The 22,496-nt window shown below is 43.2% G+C and overlaps 1 protein-coding gene across 1 annotated transcript in view; it reads right to left on the bottom strand.

The window, feature by feature from the left end:
* Positions 1-10,009: 10,009 nt before the first annotated feature.
* Positions 10,010-22,496, bottom strand: part of LOC106561330 (genetic suppressor element 1) — a 34,190-nt gene continuing 21,703 nt past the window's right edge. Inside the window, exons 4-15 of the mRNA XM_045688264.2 lie at positions 21,913-22,085; positions 21,516-21,710; positions 20,579-20,740; positions 19,893-20,152; positions 19,387-19,675; positions 16,125-16,759; positions 15,853-15,965; positions 15,483-15,765; positions 15,074-15,187; positions 14,332-14,964; positions 14,034-14,137; positions 10,010-12,171 (exon numbers count right to left, since the gene is read on the bottom strand). Coding sequence (XP_045544220.2) covers positions 12,034-12,171; positions 14,034-14,137; positions 14,332-14,964; positions 15,074-15,187; positions 15,483-15,765; positions 15,853-15,965; positions 16,125-16,759; positions 19,387-19,675; positions 19,893-20,152; positions 20,579-20,740; positions 21,516-21,710; positions 21,913-22,085 — 3,099 coding nt within the window. The 3' untranslated portion in view covers positions 10,010-12,033. The remainder of the gene's footprint in view (positions 12,172-14,033; positions 14,138-14,331; positions 14,965-15,073; positions 15,188-15,482; positions 15,766-15,852; positions 15,966-16,124; positions 16,760-19,386; positions 19,676-19,892; positions 20,153-20,578; positions 20,741-21,515; positions 21,711-21,912; positions 22,086-22,496) is intronic.

The following is a 22,496-nucleotide window of genomic DNA, read 5'->3' as shown; positions in this document are numbered from 1 at the left end:
GCACCACATTGGGAGTGTTCCAGGATTCTTCTCTCTTACTATTGTGATCGTTAAGAGGCTGCTCATCAACCTACACAGGGTGTCCCATTCCTGCCACAGTAAACTATATGTGCCCAAACCTATCCCCATGTGCCCAATCCTATCTACTATCCTCATCTGTGTGCTTAGTTCTATAATATCCTATAGGTCACATTCTGATTGTTTCAGACAGAAATTGGTTATGGTTGTCTATTCCACACAAGAGAGGATCTTGTCCATTCTGTACATGACAGATCTACCTATGATTTTCTAAACATTGTGCATCAATTCAATATGCTACTAGTGATGTAAGTGAAAGGTCTAGGTCCTAGACTCAAGGAGCTGGTTGCACATTACTGGTATAATGACGGGGACTCTTTGCTCAAAGCAGATGTCAGAATGCTTCAAGACACTGTCATAACATGTGATAAGACTGACATAAGCCTCTTACAGAAGTGTACTGGCCACTTGTCTTGAGTCAGATGAGAAGAGATGTATCATCCGTATTTCTTTAAGAAAACCAATCTCTTTCATTGGTGACATCCTAGTCGTAAACATTAGAATTAAATCGCAATTGATTTAATCCCTTTGTTTTTCTTTTCACAAAATGCAACAACTGTAAAATGTATAATGTTGACAATAACATGTAACGTATTAGGGTTCAGGGTTGAAGTTAGATGTACAGATAACATATCCAACCACCTCATCCCTACATTCTGATGCTATTGTTGCTATTTGTCTGTCATTTGTATTTTGCCTCCATTAAACTAAGAACAGGAGAGTCAATGAGACAGGAAAATTACATTTATTTGAAATAATCGTGCATTGAAAAACACACTGTCTGTACTGACAGGGGGAACTGCTTTAGTGTTGAGATGGTTGGAGTTGGCGTTTAGAATTTTCATACATTATGATTGTAGGTTTAGCATTATGGTAACTCTGTCCCAATAACATGGGCACCAGACATATACTGTGGTGTATTGTAATGGTTACCACAGCCATGGTGTGTAACTTCACTACATGACCAAAAGTATGTGGACACCTGCTCGTCAACCATCTCATTCAAAATTCATGGGCATTAATATGGAGTTGGTCCCACTTTGCTGCTGTAATAGCCTCCACTCTTCTGAGAAGGCTTTCCACTAGATGTTGGAACATTGCTGCAGGGACTTGTTTCCATTCAGCCACAAAAGCATTTGGGAGGTCGGGTGCTGATGTTGGGAGATTAGGCCTGGCTCGCAGTCAACGTTCCAATTCATCCCTGTGCAGGCCGGGCAAGTTCTTTTACACCGATCTCGACAAACCAATTCTATATGCACCTCGCTTTGTGCACTGTAGCATTGTCATGCTGAAACAGGAAAGGGCCTTCCCCAAACTGTTGCCACAAAGTTGAAAGCACAGAATTGTCCAGAATGTCATTGTATGCTGAAGCATTAAGAGTTCCCTTCACTGGAATTAAGGGGCCTAGCCCTAACCATTATTCCTCCTCCACCAAACTTAACAGTTGGCACTATGCATTTGGACAGGTAGCGTTCTCCTGGCATCTGCCAAACCCAGATTCGTCCGTCGGTGATTCATCACTCCAGAGAACGCGTTTCCACTGCTCCAGAGTCAAATGGCGGCAAGCTTTACACCACTCCAGCCGACGCTAGGCATTGCACATGGTAAACGTAGGCTTGTGTGCGGCTGCTCGGCCATGAAAACCCATTTCATGAAGCTCTCGAAGAACAGTTATTTGTTTGCTTCCAGAGGCAGTTTAGAGTATTGCAGCCGAAGACAGGTGATTTTTACATGCTATGCGCTTCAGCAGTCCTGTTCTGTGAGCTTGTGTGGCCTACCACTTCGCAGCTGAGCCATTGTTGCTCCTAGATGTTTCCACTTCACAATAACAGCACTTACAGTTTACCGGGGCAGCTCTAGCTATGCAGAAATCTGACAAACTAACTTGTTGAAATTTATTTCACCTTTATTTAACTAGGCAAGTCAGTTAATAATTTGTTCTTATCTACAATGATGGCCCACCCCAGCCAAACCCGGACGACACTGGGCCAACTGTGCGCCACCCTATGGGACTCTCAATCACAGCCGGTTGTGATACAGCCTGGAATCGAACCAGGGTCTGTAGTGATGCCTCTAGCTGAGATGCAGCTAGAGGCATCTCAGATGCAGTGCCTTAGACTGCTGCACCACTCGGGAAAGGTGGTTTCCTATGACGGTGCCACATTGAAAGTTACTGAGCTCTTCAATATGGCCATTTTACTGTCAATGTTTGTCTATGGAGATTGCATGGCTGTTTGCTCAATTTTATACACTTGTCAGCAACAGGTGTGCCTGAAATAGCCGAATCCACTAATTTGAAGGGGTGGCCACATACTTTTGTATATATATTGTATGTTGTCTATTGGCAACTTTGCACAGAAGCAGACCAAAAAGTAACGAAGTAAAAAAGGTCATGTCTGCTCTCACTGTTTACTGAGTTGCAGGCTTGTTGAAAGCAGAAATCAGTGACCACGTTTACCTGCACACCAATATCCCGTTATTATTCGGGATACTCAAGTATTCTATTTTTGAGTTAACACATGTAAACATCATATCTCGTTTACAATAACCTGAAAAAGCTTGAAACCCGGATAAAATGCCTGGGATATTCTGATTTTAGATGGGAACTGTGGCATGTAAACATCTTATCCCATTTTATGTTGTTTTCCGCGGTCTGCGCAGGCTGTTTCGCATATCGTTGGTATTGTTTGATGTCATCGCATTGTCAAACAAATCACTTCCAAAAGTAGCAGTTCGATACATTATAGCTGATATTCGGTAATGGACCATATAACCTATTTGCTACTCACCCTTAACTTAGACAGCTTTCTGTTAATCATTTCTGTCATTTGGTAGGCCATTTGTCTTAGATAGCCTACAACGTGTTACACCAGAATGATGTCTTACATTGATGGAATGAATGCATGAGTGATCTCGCTAACATCGGTAAAGTTTTCTGTTTTGGGACTGGGAATAAAACGCAATAACTCCAAAACAGTTGAAAGATTGGTTATGTGCAAAATGTCCAAATGTCATCAGTTTGACCGGTTTTAAGGACGTTAAAAGCTGAGAAAACGATTAAACACAGCTTCATATCAGACTTCAGTTTGATTTGTGTGCATATTTTGTGTGGTTGAAAAACTGCTGCTGCTACAGTGTCAAAGATAACACATGACATGTTTATTTGCATTTTCTCAAGAGGTGCTGACAAAATTAACATATGTTGTATAATTTAACTGCAAGAAATGCATAATTCTGCAGGAATTAATGATATTATTCTGCATGTGAAAGGTTATAGGCCTACAGTCAGTGTCCACATTTAAGTTACTGTTCCATTTAACCCATATGAACTTCAAATGGGAATATTCCATTAATTCACGGATACAGGGATAGTTTTGAACGGGATATCAATGGTGCATGTAAACAGCTTATCCCGAATAAGACCTTAATTAAGCAGAATATCAGCAACTATCAGGAATACTGTGCACATGTAAACGTGGTCAGTGAGCGGACATTACCCCTTTCCTATGGCTATTTAGCATCAGGACACAGTCATTACAGTATCATTTGAATTATGAGATATATATTTGAAACCTACGTTATTTGTTTTAACCCTTACTTCAAGGATGTACAAGGCCAGAAATACAGACGTTTGTAAAGGTAAATAAATGTGCTTCCCTTGTAACGTTAGTAAAGAAATAAACAAAAATATGAAAACAAAATCCTTCAAAATGAACTGTTTTACTACTGTTCTGCGGTCTGATTTTTCACATTCTCCCTGAAGTGTACATCTGCTCACGCTCCCGTGTAAATTTCAAAGCATTTTGATTGGTGTAACCATGCTCTAGACTCAATTTTCTACCATATTTCTTTAAACACAGCCTGACAGACAGCAACACCAGAATAAGATAATTCAGATGTCGTACAAGGTCTGCCCAGCAGAGGGCATAACCGACATATAAGTACTATAAGCCTCTTTACTGAATTTGGTTATAGCCATTCTCAGATCAGCATGTATATACAGGTAACTGCCAAAATAAAGGAAACACTTGATTAAATAAGTGATACAAAGTATATTGAAAGCAGGTGCCTCCAACACAGTTGTGGTTCCCAAGTTAATTAAGAAATTAACATCCGATCAAGCATGCTGAGTAGACCGGGCAAGGTCCTCTAATCCGACTATTAAGAATAAACCTAGTTAGTTTCTAGCAATCTCTCCTCCTTCAGTCTTCTTTTTCTTCTTCTTCTTTGGACTTTATATTTAAATATTGATTTATTAAATCTATATTTATATTTAGTTAAATAAAGGTAAAATAAATAAAATGATATGGCGGTTGGCAACCAACTTTAAGGTGCATTACCACCACCAACTAGACTGGAGAGTGGACCTCAGTTCATCTTTCAATCACCCACGTGGGTATATGCTCCTAAAAACCAATGAGGAGATGGGAGAAGCAGGACTTGTAGTGCGTCGAGTCAAAAATAAAACCAAGTTCTATTTTAGCACCAGGCTACGCAGACGCTCGTTGACGCGCACAAGCAGTTTTGATGAAATGATTGAATAACATGTATGTGTAAATGTATTTTGCAATGCTCGCGTGCGTAATGTCATGTATAAAAATGCCCAGTTGCCCATTATTTTGGCTACCATGGCTCGAAAAAAGACCTAGTGACTTTTAAAGAGGTGAGTCAAAGTAGCATAAGGGGTTTAAAGGTTGTTTTAAGTTTATCCAAACAAAACACAAAATTATAGATTTTCTGTGGAAGAATGGTGTCGCATCCCTCCAATAGAGTTCAAGAATCTATGCCAAGGCGCATTGAAGCTGTTCTAGTGGCACGTGGTGGCCCAACACCCTAATAAGACACTATGTTGGTGTTTCCTTTATTTTGGCAGTAGGATAGTGGTTTCCTTTCCTTGTCTCCTGCTCTCATCTGCACTTATCTGAAAATGCATGCCAGTTCAGTGCAGATAGAGGAAAGGAGACGTAATCTAGCTGAGGAGTAAATGTTGTCAACGAACTTGAACATGATCCATTTTATCGATTAAAATGATTCTTTATTTATCCAGGTGAGTCCCATTGAAATTGATCCAGACATGTTCTACATTTTACAAAGTTTTCTTTAGAAAATTACAGTAGAATTTCCATAAATAGCTCATTATTAATGTTTAATCAAAATAATATAGTGCCTTCAGAAAGTATTCACACCCCTTGACTTTTTGTGTCACTGGCTTACACAAAATGCCCCATATTGTCAAAGTGGAATTATGTTCATAGATTCTTTTTACAAATTAATTGAAAATTAAAAACTGAAATGTCTTGAGTCAATAAAGTATTCAACCCCTTTATTATGGCAAGCCTAAATAAGTTCAGGAGTACACATTTGCTTAACAAGTCACATAATAAGCATGAACTCACTCTATGTATGTGCAATAATAGTATTTAACATGATTTTTTAATGACTACCTCATCTATGTAACCCACACATACAATTAACTGTAAGGTCCCTCAGTCGAGCAGTGGATTTCAAACATAGATTCAACCACAAAGACCGGTGAGGTTTTCCAATGGCTCGCAAAGAATGGCAGCTAGTAGATATATATTTTTTAAACAGACATTGAATATCCCTTTGAGCATGGTAAAGTTATTAAATATACTTTGAATGGTGTATCAATACACCCAGTCACTACAAAGATACAGGCGTCCTTCCTAACTCAGTTGCCGGAGAGAAAGGAAACTGCTCAGGGATTTCACCATGAGGCCAATGGTGACTTTAAAACAGTTACAGAGTTTAATGGCTGTGATAGGAGAAAATTGAAGATGGATCAACAACATTGTAGTTACTCCACAATATTAACCTAATTGACAGAGTGAAAAGACGGAAACCTGTACAGAGTAAAAATATTCCAAAACATGCATCCTGTTTGTAACAACACACTAAATTAATCCAGAAAAAAAGATGGCAAAGTGTTATGTTTAGGGCAAGTCCAATACAACACATTACTGAGTACCACTCTCCATATTTCCAAGCATAGTGATGGCTACATCATGTTATGTGTATGCTTGTAATTGTTAAGGACTGGGGAGTTTTTCAGGATAAAAAAAAAACGGAATGGAGATAAGCACAGGCAAAATCCTAGAGGAAAGCCTGGTTCAGTCTGCTTTCCACCAGACACTGGGAGATGAATTCACCTTTCAGCAGGACAATAACTTAAAACACAAGGCCAAATCTACACTGGAGATGCTTACCAAGACGTCATTGAATGTTCCTGAGTGACCTAGTTACAGTATGGCAAGACATGACAGAGCTTGAAGAATTTTGAAAATAATAATGCAAATATTGTACAATCCAGGTGTTCAAAACTCTTATAGACTTACCCAGAAAGACTCAAAGCTGTAATCGCTGCCAAAGGTGATTCTAACATGTATTGACTCAGGGGTGTGAATAATTATGCAAATGAGAACATTATGTATTTCATTTTCAATAACGTTGCTAACATTTCTAAAAACATGTTTTCACTTTGTCATTATGGGGTATTGTGTGAGAAAACAAATACATTTCATCCACTTTGAGTTCAGGCTGTAACAACAAAATATGGAATAAGTCAAGGGGTATGAATACTTTCTGAAGGCACTGTATATTACATGATAGGCCTACTGTAAGCTAAATATAAAAACTAGAGCATGTAGAAACATGATTTAACAGCATATGAGTGTGTGTGTGTGGGGGGGGGGTAGTGGTTATGTTGGTAGGTTATGTAGGTAGGCTAGGGTAGGCATGAGGTAGAGCGAGGCAGACTTTGGCCTTAGACTGGGTATCTGCAATGAACAGGGCTGAGTTCCTCTAGAGTCAATAGGATGTAGAGAGATTACCTCTTATTACAGCAGGGCTCTACGTGACACATCTGCTCCTAAGTTGAACAATTTAGGAGCACAATGACAAATATTAGAGGTATTAGGGCCTGGAGAAATGTAACCACACTCAAAGTCATTGACAGAGCCATATATAGATGCAAGGACTGTTCATCCATGATTATAGTTTGAACCATGTTTGGAGGTTAAACAGTGTTTGTTTACATTCACTTTGTTGACAAATATTGTAAAAACAAGCTCATGGGCTATATTCAATCCATATCACGGAAGTTCAGCATTACGGTAAATGCTGCATATGTCGGCTCAATCTGAAATGACCTTTACATTTCTATTACGCAGTCTGTAATGCTTTAGCGATACAGATTGAATAGAGCCCTATGTTTTGGCTTCTGATGGGGTACGACAGTGGAACTAAGCTCTGGGGCTCTTAAGTTAAACTCTTCAATAATCAAAGGATTTACAGTATATCATTCTTTATAAGTTAAAATGTATGTAGTGACTGCAGAGTGCCCCTTTAATGATAAGAATTGTCAGCAATTACAAAATGCAGGGTTTAGAAGCACCAGAAAAATAGATTTTTAAGATTGAGGCCCTACATTTGTCCTATGAATCCTAGCTTCTTTTGAAGCTCATCTCCTGAAGCTCATCTCCATGCTTGCATACTACTGAGGCTATGGGACAGCAAAGATATAATTACAGCAATTATTACTTGGGTGATTTTTTTTCTAGGGGCACTGGTGCTCCCAAATTAACATTCCAGGTAGCATAGCAAAATATTTAGGAAAATATGTCCCAAAATGGCAGCACTGTAGAACCCTTACTAGGATGTACAGTATAGGCTTCTGTAGAAAAACCTGTGGCATATTGGGGAGAATCTGTTAACAATTGTCTGTGTGACTTTGGCACTTCTGTCCTGTGGCAGAAGATATCTCAATGACAGACAGGTTATGAGGGGTTTGTGGCTGAGACTCAGCTTTAAATAATATAAAATAGAATAATATAAAATAGCTATCTTGATCAAAATATTACACTTCCTGTCCCTCACCTGCAGTGTATGTATTCCTCACCTTCCCAAAATGTTTTCAGTTAAGTTGGGACACTCCACATACAGCTCTTTTAACATGTTTATTTATCTTTAAATAAGTGGAGGCTGCTGAGGGGAGAACGGCTCATAATAATGTCCAGAACGGAGCAAATGGAATGGCATCAAACACCTGGAAACTTTGTGTTTGATATATTTGATACCATTCCACAGATTCCGCTCCAGTCATTACCACGAGCCTGTCCTCCCCAATTAAGGTGCCACCAACCTCCTGTGCTTTAAATACTGACCAGCAGCAGTACAAATATCCCAAGTGTCTTGTTTAACCCCTAATTTGTATTCTAAAGCAGGCTTTTAAATAACTATAATTAAAATGATAAAAAACACACAATTCTGGCTTAATAAGTATTTACATTATCAGTGGCAAAACTATTAAAAACATTATTTAGACTTAAACCCTATAAAGATTTAACAGTATATAACCTAATATACACTACCGTTGAAAAGTTTGGGGTCACTTAGAAATGTCCTTGTTTTGGAAAGAAAAGCAAATTTTTTGTCCATTAAAATAACATCAAATTGACCATAAATACAGTGTAGACATTGTTAATGTTGTAAATGACTATTGTAGCTGGAAATGGCAGATTATTTATGGCATATCTACATAGGCGTACAGAGGCCCATTATCAGCAGCCATCACTCCTGTGTTCCAATGGCACGTTGTGTTAGCTAATCCAAGTTTATCATTTTAAAAGGATAATTGATCTTTAGAAAACTATTTTGCAATTATGTTAGCACAGCTGAAAACTGTTGTCCTGATAAAATAAGCAATAATTACTGGCCTTCTTTAGACTAGTTGAGTATCTGGAGCATCAGCATTTGCGGGTTTGATTACAGGCACAAAATGTCCAGAAACAAAGAACTTTCTTCTGAAACTCGTCAGTCTATTCTTGTTCTGAGAAATGAAGGCTATTCCATTAAATAGTACCCGCAAAACACCAGTCTCAACGTCAACAGTGAAGAGGAGACTCCGGCATGCTGGCCTTCTAGGCAGAGTTGCAAAGAAAAAGCCGCACCTGGCCAATAAAAAGAAAAGATTAAGATGGGCAAAATAACACAGACACTGGACAGAGGAACGCTGCCTAGAAGGCCAGCATCCCGGAGTCGCCTCTTCACTGTTAACGTTGAGACTGTTTTGCGGGTACTATTTAATGAAGCTGCCAGTTGAGGACTTGTGAGGCGTCCGTTTCTCAATCTAGACACTCTAATGTACTTGTCCTCTTGCTCAGTTGTGCACCGGGGCCTCCCACTCCTCTTTCTATTCTGGTTAGAGACAGTTTGCGCTGTTCTGTGAAGGGAGTAGTACACAGCGTTGTACGAGATCTTCAATTTCTCACATGGAATAGCCTTCATTTCTCAGAACAAGAATAGACTGATGAGTTTCAGAAATAAGTTATTTGTTTCTGGACATTTTGAGCCTGTAATCAAACCCACAAATGCTGATGCTCCAGATACTCAACTAGTCTAAAGAAGGCCAGTTTTATTGCTTATTTTATCAGGACAACAGTTTTCAGCTGTGCTAACATAATTGCAAAAAGGTTTTCTAATGATCAATTATCCTTTTAAAATGATAAACTTGCATTAGCTAACACAATGTGCCATTGGAACACAGGAGTGATGGTTGCTGATAACGGGCCTCTGTACGCCTATGTAGATATTCCATAAAAAATCTGCCGTTTCCAGCTACAAGAGTCATTTGCAACATTAACAATGTCTACACTGCATTTCTGATCAATTTGATGTTATTTTAATGGACAACAAAATGTGTATATACACTACCGGTCAAAAGTTTTAGAACACCTACTCATTCAGGGGTTTTTCTTTATTTTCACTAGAATAATAATGAAGATATCAAAACTATGAAATAACACATATAGAATCATGTAGTAACCAAAAAAGTTTTAAACAAATCCAAATATATTTTATATTTGACATTCTTCAAATAGCCACCCTTTGCCTTGATGACAGCTTTGCACACTCTTGGCATTCTCTCAACCAGCTTCATGAGGTAGTCCCTGGAATGCATTTTGATTAACAGGGGTGCCTTGTTAAAAGTTCATTTTTGGAATTTCTTTCCTTCTTAATGCGTTTGAGCCAATCAGTTGTGTTGTGACAAGGTGGGGTGGGGGGTTGGGGGGGGGGTATACAGAAGATAGCCCTATTTGGTAAAAGACCAAGTCCATATTATGGCAAGAACATTTCAAATAAGCAAAGAGAATCGACAGTCTATTATTACTTTAAGACACGAAGGTCAGTCAATACGGAACATTTCAAGAACTTTGAAAGTTTCTTCAAGTCAGTCGCAAAAACCATCAAGCGTTATGATGAAACTGGCTCTCATGAGGACTGCCACAGGAATGGAAGACCCAGAATTATCTCTGCCGCAGAGTTTACCAGCCTCAGATATTGCAGCCCAAATAAATGCTTCACAGAGTTCAAGTAACAGACACATCTCAACATCAACTGTTCAGAGGAGACTGTGTGAATCAGGCCTTCATGGTCGAATTGCTGCCAAGAAACCATTACTAAAGGACACCAATAAGAAGAAGAGACTTGCTTGGGCCAAGAAACACGAGAAATGGACATTAGACCGGTGGAAATCTGTCCTTTGGTCTGATGAGTCCAAATTGGAGATTTTTGGTTCCAACCGCCGTGTCTTTGTGAGACGCAGTGTGGGTGAACGAAGGATCTCTGCATGTGTATTTCCCACTGTAATGCATGGAGAAGGAGGTGGTATGGTGTGGGGGTGCTTTGCTGGTGACACTGTCTGGGATTTATTTAGAATTCAATGCACACTTAACCAGCATGGCTACCACAGCATTCTGCAGCGATATGCCATCCCATCTGGTTTGGGCTTAGTGGGACTATCATTTGTTTTTCAACAGGACAATGACCAAAAACACACCTCCTGGCTGTGTTAATGCTATTTTATCAAGAAGGAGAGTGATGGAGTGATGCATCAGATGACCTGGCCTCCACAATCCCCTGACCTCAACCAAATGGAGATGGTTTGGGATGAGTCGGACCGCAGAGTGAAGAAAAAGAAGCCAACAAGTGCTCAGCATATATGGGAACTCCTTCAAGACTGTTGGAAAAGCATTCCCGGTGAAGCTGGTTGACAGAATGCCAAGAGTCTGCAAAGCTGTCATCAAGGCAAAGGGTGGCTATTTGAAGAATCTCAAATATAAAATATATTTTGATTTGTTTAACACTTATTTGGTTACTACATGATTCCATATGTGTTATTTCATAGTTTTGATGTCTTCACTATTATTCTACAATGTAGAAAATAGTAAAAATAAAGAAAAAATCTTGAATGAGTAGGCGTTCTAAAACTTTTTACCGGTAGTGCATATATATATATATAAACATTTTCACAACATCCAGTTATTTTCTTATAGAAACACTGTCTTAAATATTCTACAACTATGTTTTTGCAAGTCCATGAACCCAAGTGAAAAAAAGTTCCAGAATAGTAATATCTTTATAACACAGTGTTTACTGTTCTAGATAGTTCTAACAGCAATGTCACTAGTATGATCCCTAGTAGCTCTTCTAGGTCTTTAAGTGCATCTTGGCTGATTCGTCCTTCCAGTTCAGTGGTTGGTTGGCTTGCTATTGGTTGTGCATTCCCTTTTGAGCTTGCTATTGGTTGCTTCCAAACCCTTCAAAATCAAGGATGAAAAAAAGGAGGATATACTCGTCATTTTACTGTCCCAAATTCTAGAATTGTTTAAAGTGGGTGCCAATATTATACCATACTCTTATGTAGCTACGACCTCCAGCTTTTAGACTTCTAGTCTTTCACCAATGGTGAGTCTGACCACACTACAGAGTCTAGGAGTGTGGCACTCCTCCCTTTCTACCCTCCTCTCTTCCTTCCCAGTCCAGAGCTCTCTTCCGTCTCTGCCTCTGACTGGGAACCAATCCAGTTTCCTCTCTCCAGAGGTCAGTCAGTCTGTCTGTCTGTCTCTGTCAATCTGTCAGGAGCAGGGCAGGGAGTCACCGGGGGAGACGACCTTTGAGCTGCCCCTTGCCCCAGTGCACGTTGGGAAGGGTCAGACACTTCCTGAAGTGCTCTAGCTGAGCCTGTAGTCTCTCTCTCTCATCTCTCACCCTCTGTCTCTGACTCAGCAGCTCCTAGAGAGAGAGAGAGAAAGAGAGGGAATGGAGCAAGAGAGAGATAAAGAGCGAGAAAGTTACTAAAAGAGTGAGTAGGGGTGAACAAAGCACATTAGTGTAAACAAACAGTCACAAACAGACAGACAGACAGACAGACAGACAGACAGACAGACAGACAGACAGACAGACAGACAGACAGACAGACAGACAGACAGACAGACAGACAGACAGACAGACAGACAGACAGACAGAGACAGACAGTGCTGATCAAGCTTTAGTTTTTTACTTTTTGATCATAATAAATAAAATTGTATGGACAGATCCTAGATCCTCAAAAAGTTGATAACTGCTTGGCATCCGACCGCAAGGCACGACAGATGGTAGTGTGTATGGCCCTGTACATCACCGGAGCCCAGCTTCCAGTCATCCAGGAACTCTATACCAGCCAGTGTCAGAGGAAGGCCCTAAAAATTGTCAAAGACTCCAGCTACCCAAGTCATAGTTGTTCTCTCTGCTACCGCATGTCTGGAACCAACAGGACCCTGAAAAGCTTCTTCCCCCAAGCCACAAGACTGCGAAATAGTTAGTCTGGGTAGCTATTGGCTAACTATTTAACTATCTGCATTGACCTTTTTTTATCCTGTTGCCTAGTCACTTTATCCCTACCTATATGTACATATCTCCAATCAAATCAAATGTTATTTGTCACATACGCCGAATACAACAGCTATAGTACACCTTACTGTGAAATGCTTACTTACAAGCCCTTAACCAACAATGCAGTTCAAGAAATAGTTAAGAAAATATTTACTACATTTTTTAAAATTCTAATAATAAAATAAAAAGTAACAATAAAATAACAATAACGAGGCTATATACAGGGGGTACCGGTACAGAGTCAATGTGAGGGGATACAGGTTAGTCGAGGTAATTTGGACATGTAGGTAGGGGTAAAGTGACTATGCATAGATAATAAACAGCGAGTAGCAGTAGTGTAAAAATAAAGGGGTGCGGGGGGTCAAAGCAAATAGTCCAGGTGGCCATTTCATTCATTGTTTTGCAGTCTTATGACTTGGGGGTAGAAGCTGTTAAGGAGCCTTTTGGTCCTAGACTTGGCGCTCTGGTACTGCTCGCTGTGCGGTAGCAGAGAACAGTCTATGACTTGGGTGTCTGGAGTCTTTAACAATTTTTTTGGCCTTCCTCTAACACCGCCTAGTATATAGGTCCTGTATGGTAGGAAGCTTGGCCACAGTGATGTACTGGGCCGTTCGCACTACTCTCTATAGCGCCTTATGGTCAGATGCCGAGCAGTTGCCATACCAGACGGTGATGCAACCGGGCAGGATGCTCTCGATGGTGCAGCTGTATAACTTTTTGAGGATCTGGGGAGCCAATCTACCTCAATTACCTCGTACCCCTGCACATCAACTCAGTACTGGTACCCTGTGTATATAGCCAAGTTATCGTTACTCATTGTGTATTTATTCCTTGTGTTAATATTCTGTTATTTCTCTTTTTTTATTTCTGCATTGTTGGGAAGTGTCCATAAATAAACATTTCACTGTTGGTCTACACCTGTCGTTTACAAAGCATGTGACAAATAACATTTGATTTGATTAGATCAGTACTCCTACTCTGAGACACTTTGTGGATATGTGAGCTTTGTGGACACTTTGTGGACACTTTGTGGATATGTGAGCTTTGTGGACACTTTGTGGATATGGGTGCTTTGTGGACACTTTGTGGATATGGGAGCTTTGTGGACACTTTGTGAATATGGGAGCTTTGTGGACACTTTGTGGATATGGGAGCTTTGTGGACACTTTGTGGATATGGGAGCTTTGTGGACACTTTGTGGATATGGGCCCTGAGTTTCTTACCGCCATGCTGTGTGAGAGTTGTTCAGCTGTCAGACTGAGAGTGTAGTTCTGAGTCTCCAGCCTCCTGCACTGACTGTGGAGAACCTGTCTCTCCATACCCCGCTCTGAGAGAGAGGGGGAAGAGAGAAATAGAGAGAGCGACAGGAGGGTAAAGGGGAGACATGGGGTCATAGAGGGAGAGGGAGGAAGACAGATAGGGAGATGGGCATAGATATAGGATGAGAAATTGTATGTTGGGGAAGAGAAAGAAAATTTGACAAAAAACAAAAAACAATTTGTAGATGAAAGGTTAACTTACCATCCACATACTCCTGATACGCCTCAAAGACTGACTCTATGCCCTTCCACTTCCTAGGGGTTTCTTCCTCCTCCTCTTCCTCCTCCTCTTCCTCCTCTTCCTCTGAGCGCTCAAACCGTACACCATCAGGGTCATGGTGGGGTGGAGAAGGGTAGGGATGATGCCCATTGGTGGGGTGTGGAGGTGTGTGGAGGGGGTCTGGTCTCTTCAGAGGGGGGATGTTGTAGGGCGCTGAGGGCTCAGACTTTATACTGGACTCTGGAACGCATATGGAGCTACCCAGTGTCTTGTGGGTAGACTGCAACACAGCCTGGTGGAAGTGTTGTGCGAAGTCCTCCCGGATGAATCTTTCCCAGGGCTTGTTCTGCCCATTCTGCCCAGCCAGGGGCACCTTCGGTTGGGGAGGATGGCTAAGGTGGCCCGCTCCGTTCTGGAGACCCTGGAGCCTCTTAGACGGGTGACGTTCGCACAGTCCTGCCCTGTCGGGGTGGAGGCCCAGGGGAGGGGGTTGGGGGTTTAGTGGGTCTGTGTGAAGGTTGTCGGGATGGTGGGGGTAGGGGAGCAAGGGGCTTGGGGAGTCTGGGTAGTGTAGTCCGTTTGACTTGCAGGTTGGGAGGTCAGGTGTGTAGTCGCCTGAAAACATAAACACAGTATAAGGATCTCATGGGTGTTACCCTTTGTTTGTATGTGTGTCTGTGTGTGTGCGTGCGCAAGCGCACATGACTGCGTGTGTACGTCTTACCAGTTGAGAGAACAGGAGTGCTGCTACAGAGGGGTAATGGGTTGTATCTGATGGTGTCCAATGTCACACTCTTTAGCTTTATAGCCTTCAGCAACCCCTCCATCTTTTCCTTATCTACAGAGCAAGAGAGAGATAGAAAAAGAGAGCAAGGGGGAGGGGTGAAAATGGGATAGATTCCTCAAATTCAATATGGACCTCAAAGCCAGTTCCACAGTTTTTTTTATTCTTCTCCTCTAATCAGGGAGAGATTTAGACACCAGGTTGGTGCAATTAACTATGAGGTAGAACAGAAAAACAGCAGTACTTCGGAACTCCTAGGGTAATATTTTAATACCCCTTGGATAGGGAATTAGAGTACACTAGGTTGTAGTGGATAAGGGTTGGAGAATAAGGGTGTACTGTATGTTACCTCTCCTCTGCTGGCTGGTCACATGGGACAGGCTAAGCATGTTGAGGAAGTGTTTCTTGTCCTCCAGTTGGGGGAAGCAGTTCATCTCTTCAGGGGTGAGAGTGGTGCTGAGGGGGGGAACGGGTGCCACAGTAGAACAAGGGGTCTTCCTCTTGCCTTGTACAGGAGGAGGGGAGATGCTGCGCTCTCTCAGCATCCTCCTCCTCTTCCTCCTCTTCTGATGAAACAGCTGGTCACGATGGGCCAGTGTGGTCAGGCCACACACACGCAGAAAACACACCTTCTACAGAGAGACAGATTACAGAGAATTAAATCATACAACGATATAATAGAAGCACAAATGAAAATTGTTAATGTATGTGGTAGTTACCTCTGAGGACGTGTCTAGTTTTAGGGGGGGCTGCTCTGCTACCCTTCTGAGGTGGGCCCTCACTTCCTCCTCATCACTCTCATCATACGACTCATCTAGATCATAGTAATACCCTGGGGGAGGGGAGAAGAGAGCGAGAGAGAGCGAGAGAGAGAGAGAGAGAGAGAGAGAGTACAGACCAGATTTTTGTTAAAGCCCACACCAGATCTCGTCTTATCTCCTCTTGAATGCCCACTCTCCTCACCTCCCTCTTACGTCCCCTTTCTTCTTACCTCCCTCCCTGGCCTCTCTCCTCCTGCTCTCCTCCAGATCCAGCTTGCTGACCAGCCTGTGCTGCTGCTGAAGGATCTTATCGTACACCACTGGGTTTTGAGGCTCTTGGCCTGGCCGCTCAGACTTCTGGAGGTCCCTGGAGGGAGAGGGGGAGCTGGACGGGCGCTGGACCCCCAGGTCAGAGCTGGGGCTGGGGGAGGACAGGAGCAGTGAGCCCTGCTGGTGGAGGTGGTTATGGTGGTGGTTATGTTGGTGGTGGAGACTGTGAGTGGATTTTTCAAGCTCAGCCCTGCTCCAGAGGCCAGAAACCTGCAGAATTGGTCCCCTGATGAAGGAGAACCTCTCTGGGCCCTCCCCCGTCCTCCTGCATCCCTCTTCCCTCCGCTCCGAGCTGGGGGGCCACTCAGCTCTGGTCAGACCAGGAGGAGGACGGGAGGGGGGAATAGGGGAGTCAAACCTGCGACGAGGGTCTGGGGAGGTCTCTGTGAGAGAGGCAGGGTTCCAGAGGGTGGTGGGAGGGACAGGGGGGTGGGGGAGGAGGTGAGGGTGAGCTTTGGGGGAGATGAGTGGAGGTGGGGCTCCTAGGTGGGGTTGAGACTCTCTGTTGCCTGGGTCACGCTGGCTGGCGTTGGACCTGTGAAGACAAGAAAAACAATATAGTCACACACAAACACACACACACACACACACACACACACACACACACACACACACACACAAACACACTTGGTTTTTATCAGAGTTGACCTTGATGATGCAGCCAAGCTAAAAGCAGATGTCAGCAGAGTAGAAAGAGTACTGACTCGGAGGATACTGCAGTGTTATCTTAATACATGCATTAACGCACGCACATCAGTGTTTCATTTGTAAAAGTGAGCCCGAGAGGGGGGGTGACGTGGGGGGCTCTGAAGTACCAGAAAAAAATCACCTTTATAATAATAAAGCATTGCATGCATTATCATTGCTTTTGCATTATCGTTGCTTTTGCATTACCATTGCTTTTGCGTACTGGCATAGAGCAGTAGAGTAGAGGTGCTTGCAGAAGTTGCACACACGGGGGAAAAAATGTGGAGCTTAGGGTCTAGGAAAATGTGTCTTTTAGAAACACATTTCACACAATTCTACGTCATTTTTGATGACTGGATACTTTAGCAGAATCTTTTTTTATTACCTCACAAATGATCAAAATGACAGGCTACTATGACATCGACAAACTGAGAATCTCAGATCAATAAAAATAGTCCAGGCCTAGGTGTGAGGAGACACACATAGTGTACAATACGAGGAGGAAATTATAGTCCTAAAAAAGCTTTCCAGTTTCACTGACTCAGCCAATGATGCACAGCTCACTCACCAGCGATGGCCAATGCGCTCGTGCCAAAAGCTCATCTCTCTCTTGTTTTACTTTGTAAAACAATGCTGTTCACTTAAAAGGCCTATTTGGAAGTTGATCAAATATTTTGGTAGATTATAGAAAGATTAGAGTCTTCTCTTTTCAGCAGGAGCCATATGCTTTCCAACGATTGTATTTGAAATATTGCGAAAGGCCTGTTTTGGCAAGATGCTGTTCACTGACAGATTTGCAACGCTATTTCTCCTCTGTGGCTAAATTATAGTCATAGGCCCACTCCTGGTGTAGTATTCTGAATGATTCCCTTTCTTTCTGAACTGACAGCAGTAATTCTATAACTTTGGCAAATGTATTTCAATTCATCAGGAGTGCTGTGGCACCTCCAGCACCCTTCCCGCGGCTATGATGATGATTCTATAAGGAAATAAATGATGAAGTGCAACGCTGGAGAGATGACAGTTGCAGGCTCATGTCTATCAGAGCAGAGAGAGATCATAGACAGTGAATGTCATTCTAGTTCTGTGAGAGTTACAGGCACGCTTCTCTCTCTCACCACAGCAATGACCACTCATTGGTCTATAGTAGGGGTACTGAACTCTTACACTACGAGGTCCGGCGCCTGCTGGTTTACTGTTCTACCTGATAATTAATTGCACACACCTGGTGTCACAGGCTAAATCAGTCCCTGACTAGAGGGGAACAATGAAAACATGCAGTGAAACCAGCTTCGAGGTCCAGAGTTAAATTTGAGGGATCATAGGCTACAACAGGGGTGTCAAACACATTCCACAGAGGCCCAAGTGTCTGCCAGTTTTAGTTTTTTCCTTTCAATTAAGACCTTTACAACCAGGTGAAAGGGAGTTGCTTACTAATTAGTGACCTTAATTCATCAATAAAGTACAAGGGTGGAGCGAAAACCCCGCAGACACTCGGCCCTCCGTGGAATGGTTTTGACACATGCTACATGTTACGTAAACCATAAACCCGGGCCGGCCCAACACAAATCAATTCTTAGAATATCAGCCGCTATTCAAATGACATTTTTAGTGGGCAGGAGAATTACAGACAAGGTAACTTGAATGAACTCTGATTGTTTTTATTAAAAATGTTACATTACAAACAGTGATAAGCAGTGGCGGAAAAAGTACCGAATTGTCATACTTACAAAAGTAAAGATACTTTAATAGAAAATGACTCAAGTAAACGTGGAAGTCACCTAGTAAAATCCTACTTGAGTAAAAGTCTAAAAGTATTTGGTTTAAATACTTAAGTATCAAAGTAAATGTAAGTGCTAAAATAAACTTAAGTATCAAAAGTAAAAGTAAGAATCATTTCAAATTCCTTATAATAAGCAAACCAGACGGCACCATTTTTTTTTCTTTTATTTATGGAAAGCCAGGGGCACACTCCAACACTCAGACGCTATTTACAAACGAAACATGTGTTTAGTGAGTCCGACAGATCAGAGGCAGTAGGGATGACCAGTGATCTTCTCTTGATAGGTTTGTGAATTAGACCATTTTCCTGTACTGCTAAGCATTCAAAATGTAAAGAGTACTTTTGGATGTCAAGGAAAATGTATGGAGTAAAAAGTACATAATTGTATTTAGGAATGTAGTGAACTAGAAGTAAAAGTTGTCAAAAATATAAATAGTAAAGTAAAGTACAGATACCCCAAAAAAACTACTTAAGTAGAACATTCAAGTATTTTTTATTAAGTACTTTACACCACTGGTGATAAGAGGTAACGGATCCTAGAAAATGGGTTCCGGAACCAAACATTTAAAAACTGAAAGGTACCGGATCCTGTTCCAAATGAAGCCCTGATGCACATACAAACACCCTGCAGGGGAAACTGATTAACTTATGCATTTCTCAACTGCTTGTTCCTTGCCTGATTAGACACTCACCTGTAGCTGTGTCTCCTGGGCTCCACCCCTTCCCCAGGTGACCATGTCTCACTCTCCTGCCCCTGCCGGCGTTGCTTTGACAACCAGAGCTTCTCCCCATTGGCCTGTTGGAGCTTCATTGCAGAGGCCAGTGTTCCATGGAGCCCCCCGGTAGAGGCTGAGGCAGTGTGTGCGTTCCCCATCTGAGAGGGCACCAGGGTGGGAATGGGGTGAGAGGCTGACCCCCTGGAGGACTGGAAGTCTGGCTGTAGAGGTTTAGGGACTGGCAGGGCAGGGAGGGTGGGCTTACCTGGGGAAAAGAGATGAAGTATTATAATTAAACACTACATCATGCACTTTATAATGCATGATATGGATGGTGATCAGTCTCTACTTTCAAGAGAAATATCTGGTGCTTAATTAACGGGAAATCAACCAAACAGTGTGTGTATTTCATCTTTACTGTATATGTGTGTGTGCGTGTATGTGTGTGTGTGTGTGTGTGTGTGTGTGTATGTACACCGCACCCAGTCTGTTGGGTGTCAGCCTCTCCCCAGGTCTGACCCTGTCCTCCGGCGGAGCCGTGAGAGCCTTCAGTCCAGCAAGGTACTGGGTCCCCACCGCTTTCACCATCTCCCTCTGCCTCTCTTTCTCCCTCTGCCTCTCTCTCTCCCTCTGCCTTTCTCGCTCCCTTTCCCTCTCTCTGTCCCGCTCCCTCTCTCTCTCCCGTTCCAGCTCAAGCTCCCTCTGTTTCTCTCGTTGGCGAAGGTCTTCCTCCATCTGTAGTCTGTGGGGAGGTTAAAAGATACACACACATGCACATGGGAGAGATGCAACACCCAACATGGGGCAGATTAACCACACACTGTTAAACACACACACCTATGCACACACATGCCCACGCTTGCAGGCGCGCACACACACACACAGCATTAAGACAGCATGAGTGAGCAAGAGAAGATGAACAATTAATAGGTAACCACAGGATATAAACACACACAGACACAGATGTGTGTATTGGTGTGTATGATGTGTATATGATAGCAAAATATAACACAGTCAGCAACCTGTGCCTTTCCTGCAGAGAGATTACAAAGTGTGTGTGCATTTATGAGTGTAACACCTCTCAGCCAGAGTGATTGTTCAGCTTCCAAAGGTAGCAGCCCTCAGGGCAGGTGCAGGTGTGTGTATGTATTATAAGCGTGTGTGTTACCTCTCAGCTATTGCGTTGTGTGTGTGGCTGAGCTCCCCAGGGTAGCGTGCCCCAGGCACGTGCATGTGGAGGGCAGAGGGGTGGAGGGTAGAGAAGGCTCCGCCTGCTGGTACAGAGTAGAACTGAGAGCGCAGTGCAGACAGACACAGAGACTCCTCCATCCTGGAACACACAGAGAGAGAGACAAGGGGAAAAGGAATGGCAGGAGAGGCAAAGAGAGAGGGAGCAATTCATTTCAACCTTTGGCACATTGTGGGGTTCAGTCGCCATTTATACATCCCAACCCGGACACACAAACACAAAGGTTGCTTCAAACCTCTGTCTCCCTGTCTGTCTCTCTGTGTCCCTGTCTGTCTCTCTGTATCCCTGTCTGTCTCTCTGTCTCCCTGTCTGTCTGTGTCCCTGTCTGTCTCTCGGTGTCCCTGTCTGTCTCTCTGTCTCCCTGCCTGTCTCTTTGTCTTCCTGTCTGTCTGCCTGTCTCTCTGTGTCTCTGTCTCATCTGTAGAACACTGATTCTATACAGTCAGACTGAGGTAGGTAGGGTGGTCTATAGACTGACCTGTGTATGTGGTGGAGGTAGGAAGGGTTGTCTATAGACTAACCTGTGTATGTGGTGGAGGTAGGCAGGGTGGTCTATAGACTGACCTGTGTAGGTGGTAGAGGTAGGCAGATTGGTCTATAGACTGACCTGTGCAGGTAGGCAGGGTGGTCTATATACTGACCTGTGTAGGTGGTGGAGGTAGGCAGGGTGGTCTATAGACTGACCTGTGTAGGTGGTGGAGGTAGGCAGGGTGGTCTATAGACTGACCTGTGTAGGTGGTGGAGGTAGGCAGGGTGGTCTATAGACTGACCTGTGTAGGTGGTGGAGGTAGGCAGGGTGGTCTATAGACTGACCTGTGTAGGTGGTGGAGGTAGGCAGGGTGGTCTATAGACTGACCTGTGTAGGTGGTGGAGGTAGGCAGGGTGGTAGTAGGCAGCAGCAGCAGTAACATGGGCAGCAGTGACGGGGTCGAGCCCCAGGTGCAGCGAGGGTAGACGGAGGTCGTCTGAGGTAGCAAAGGGGCGGAGTCCTCTCAGGTACTCCTCTGGGACCGTCCCCGAGGGAACCGCAGGGTGTACCTGACCAGGTAGACTACAGGAGGGGGAGGAGTTGGGGATTAGATTGCAAATTTGAGTCTGCTGATTTTGGGGTGAACGGAGGATAGTGCATATGTGGTTTAAGCAAGAGAGACTTATCCGTTGCACTGTTGATGGGTTTGTGTGTGTCTGTGTGTCTGTGTACATGTGTGTGGTGTATTTGTATGTGTGTGTATAGCCATCCAGGAGTGATTCACCTAAGGCCCTGTAGTCCGCGATCCTGCATGACAGAGCTGGGGGTGAGGCTGAAGGGGTAAGAGGAATGAGCCAAGACGTGAGGAGAGGGGACAGGATAACCTCCTTTCTCCTGGGTAGGGCTGAGCTCAGACCCAACACTCTCCCTACTCACTCCACAAACACCTGACTCAGCCTGACAGAGAGAGGGAGAGGGAGGGAGAAGAAGAGAGAGACGGAAATAGATAATGTTTGTTAAGCAAAATAAAAAATCTCCCACTCACAACATGTTTTCATGTCAGGATTTGTCCCTTAATGTTGAGCTAACCATAGCATGTTAACACTGTCATTGGCTATCAATGTAGCTACTCCAACCCCCCACTCTGTTTGGAAGACGCATCACTGAATCCCCTGCCAGTAATGCTCTCATCACTACTCTGACACCCCTGTCATGTCTGTCCCCTACACACACACACGCTCGCCTGCGCGCACACACACACATCACCTTCTTCTAGGTCACAGCAAGAGACTCTCATGTTAATAGCTCTATGAGCTTGAGGCAGGGAAGGAGAGGGGAATGGAGGGAGAGGGGAACGGAGAGAGTGGG

Source organism: Salmo salar, chromosome 10 (genome assembly GCF_965601325.2).
Source record: "Salmo salar chromosome 10, fSalSal1, whole genome shotgun sequence".
NCBI lineage: Eukaryota > Metazoa > Chordata > Actinopteri > Salmoniformes > Salmonidae > Salmo > Salmo salar.
The sequence above is the reverse complement of the archived record's forward strand: the minus strand, read 5'-3'. Positions and strand labels throughout refer to the sequence as shown.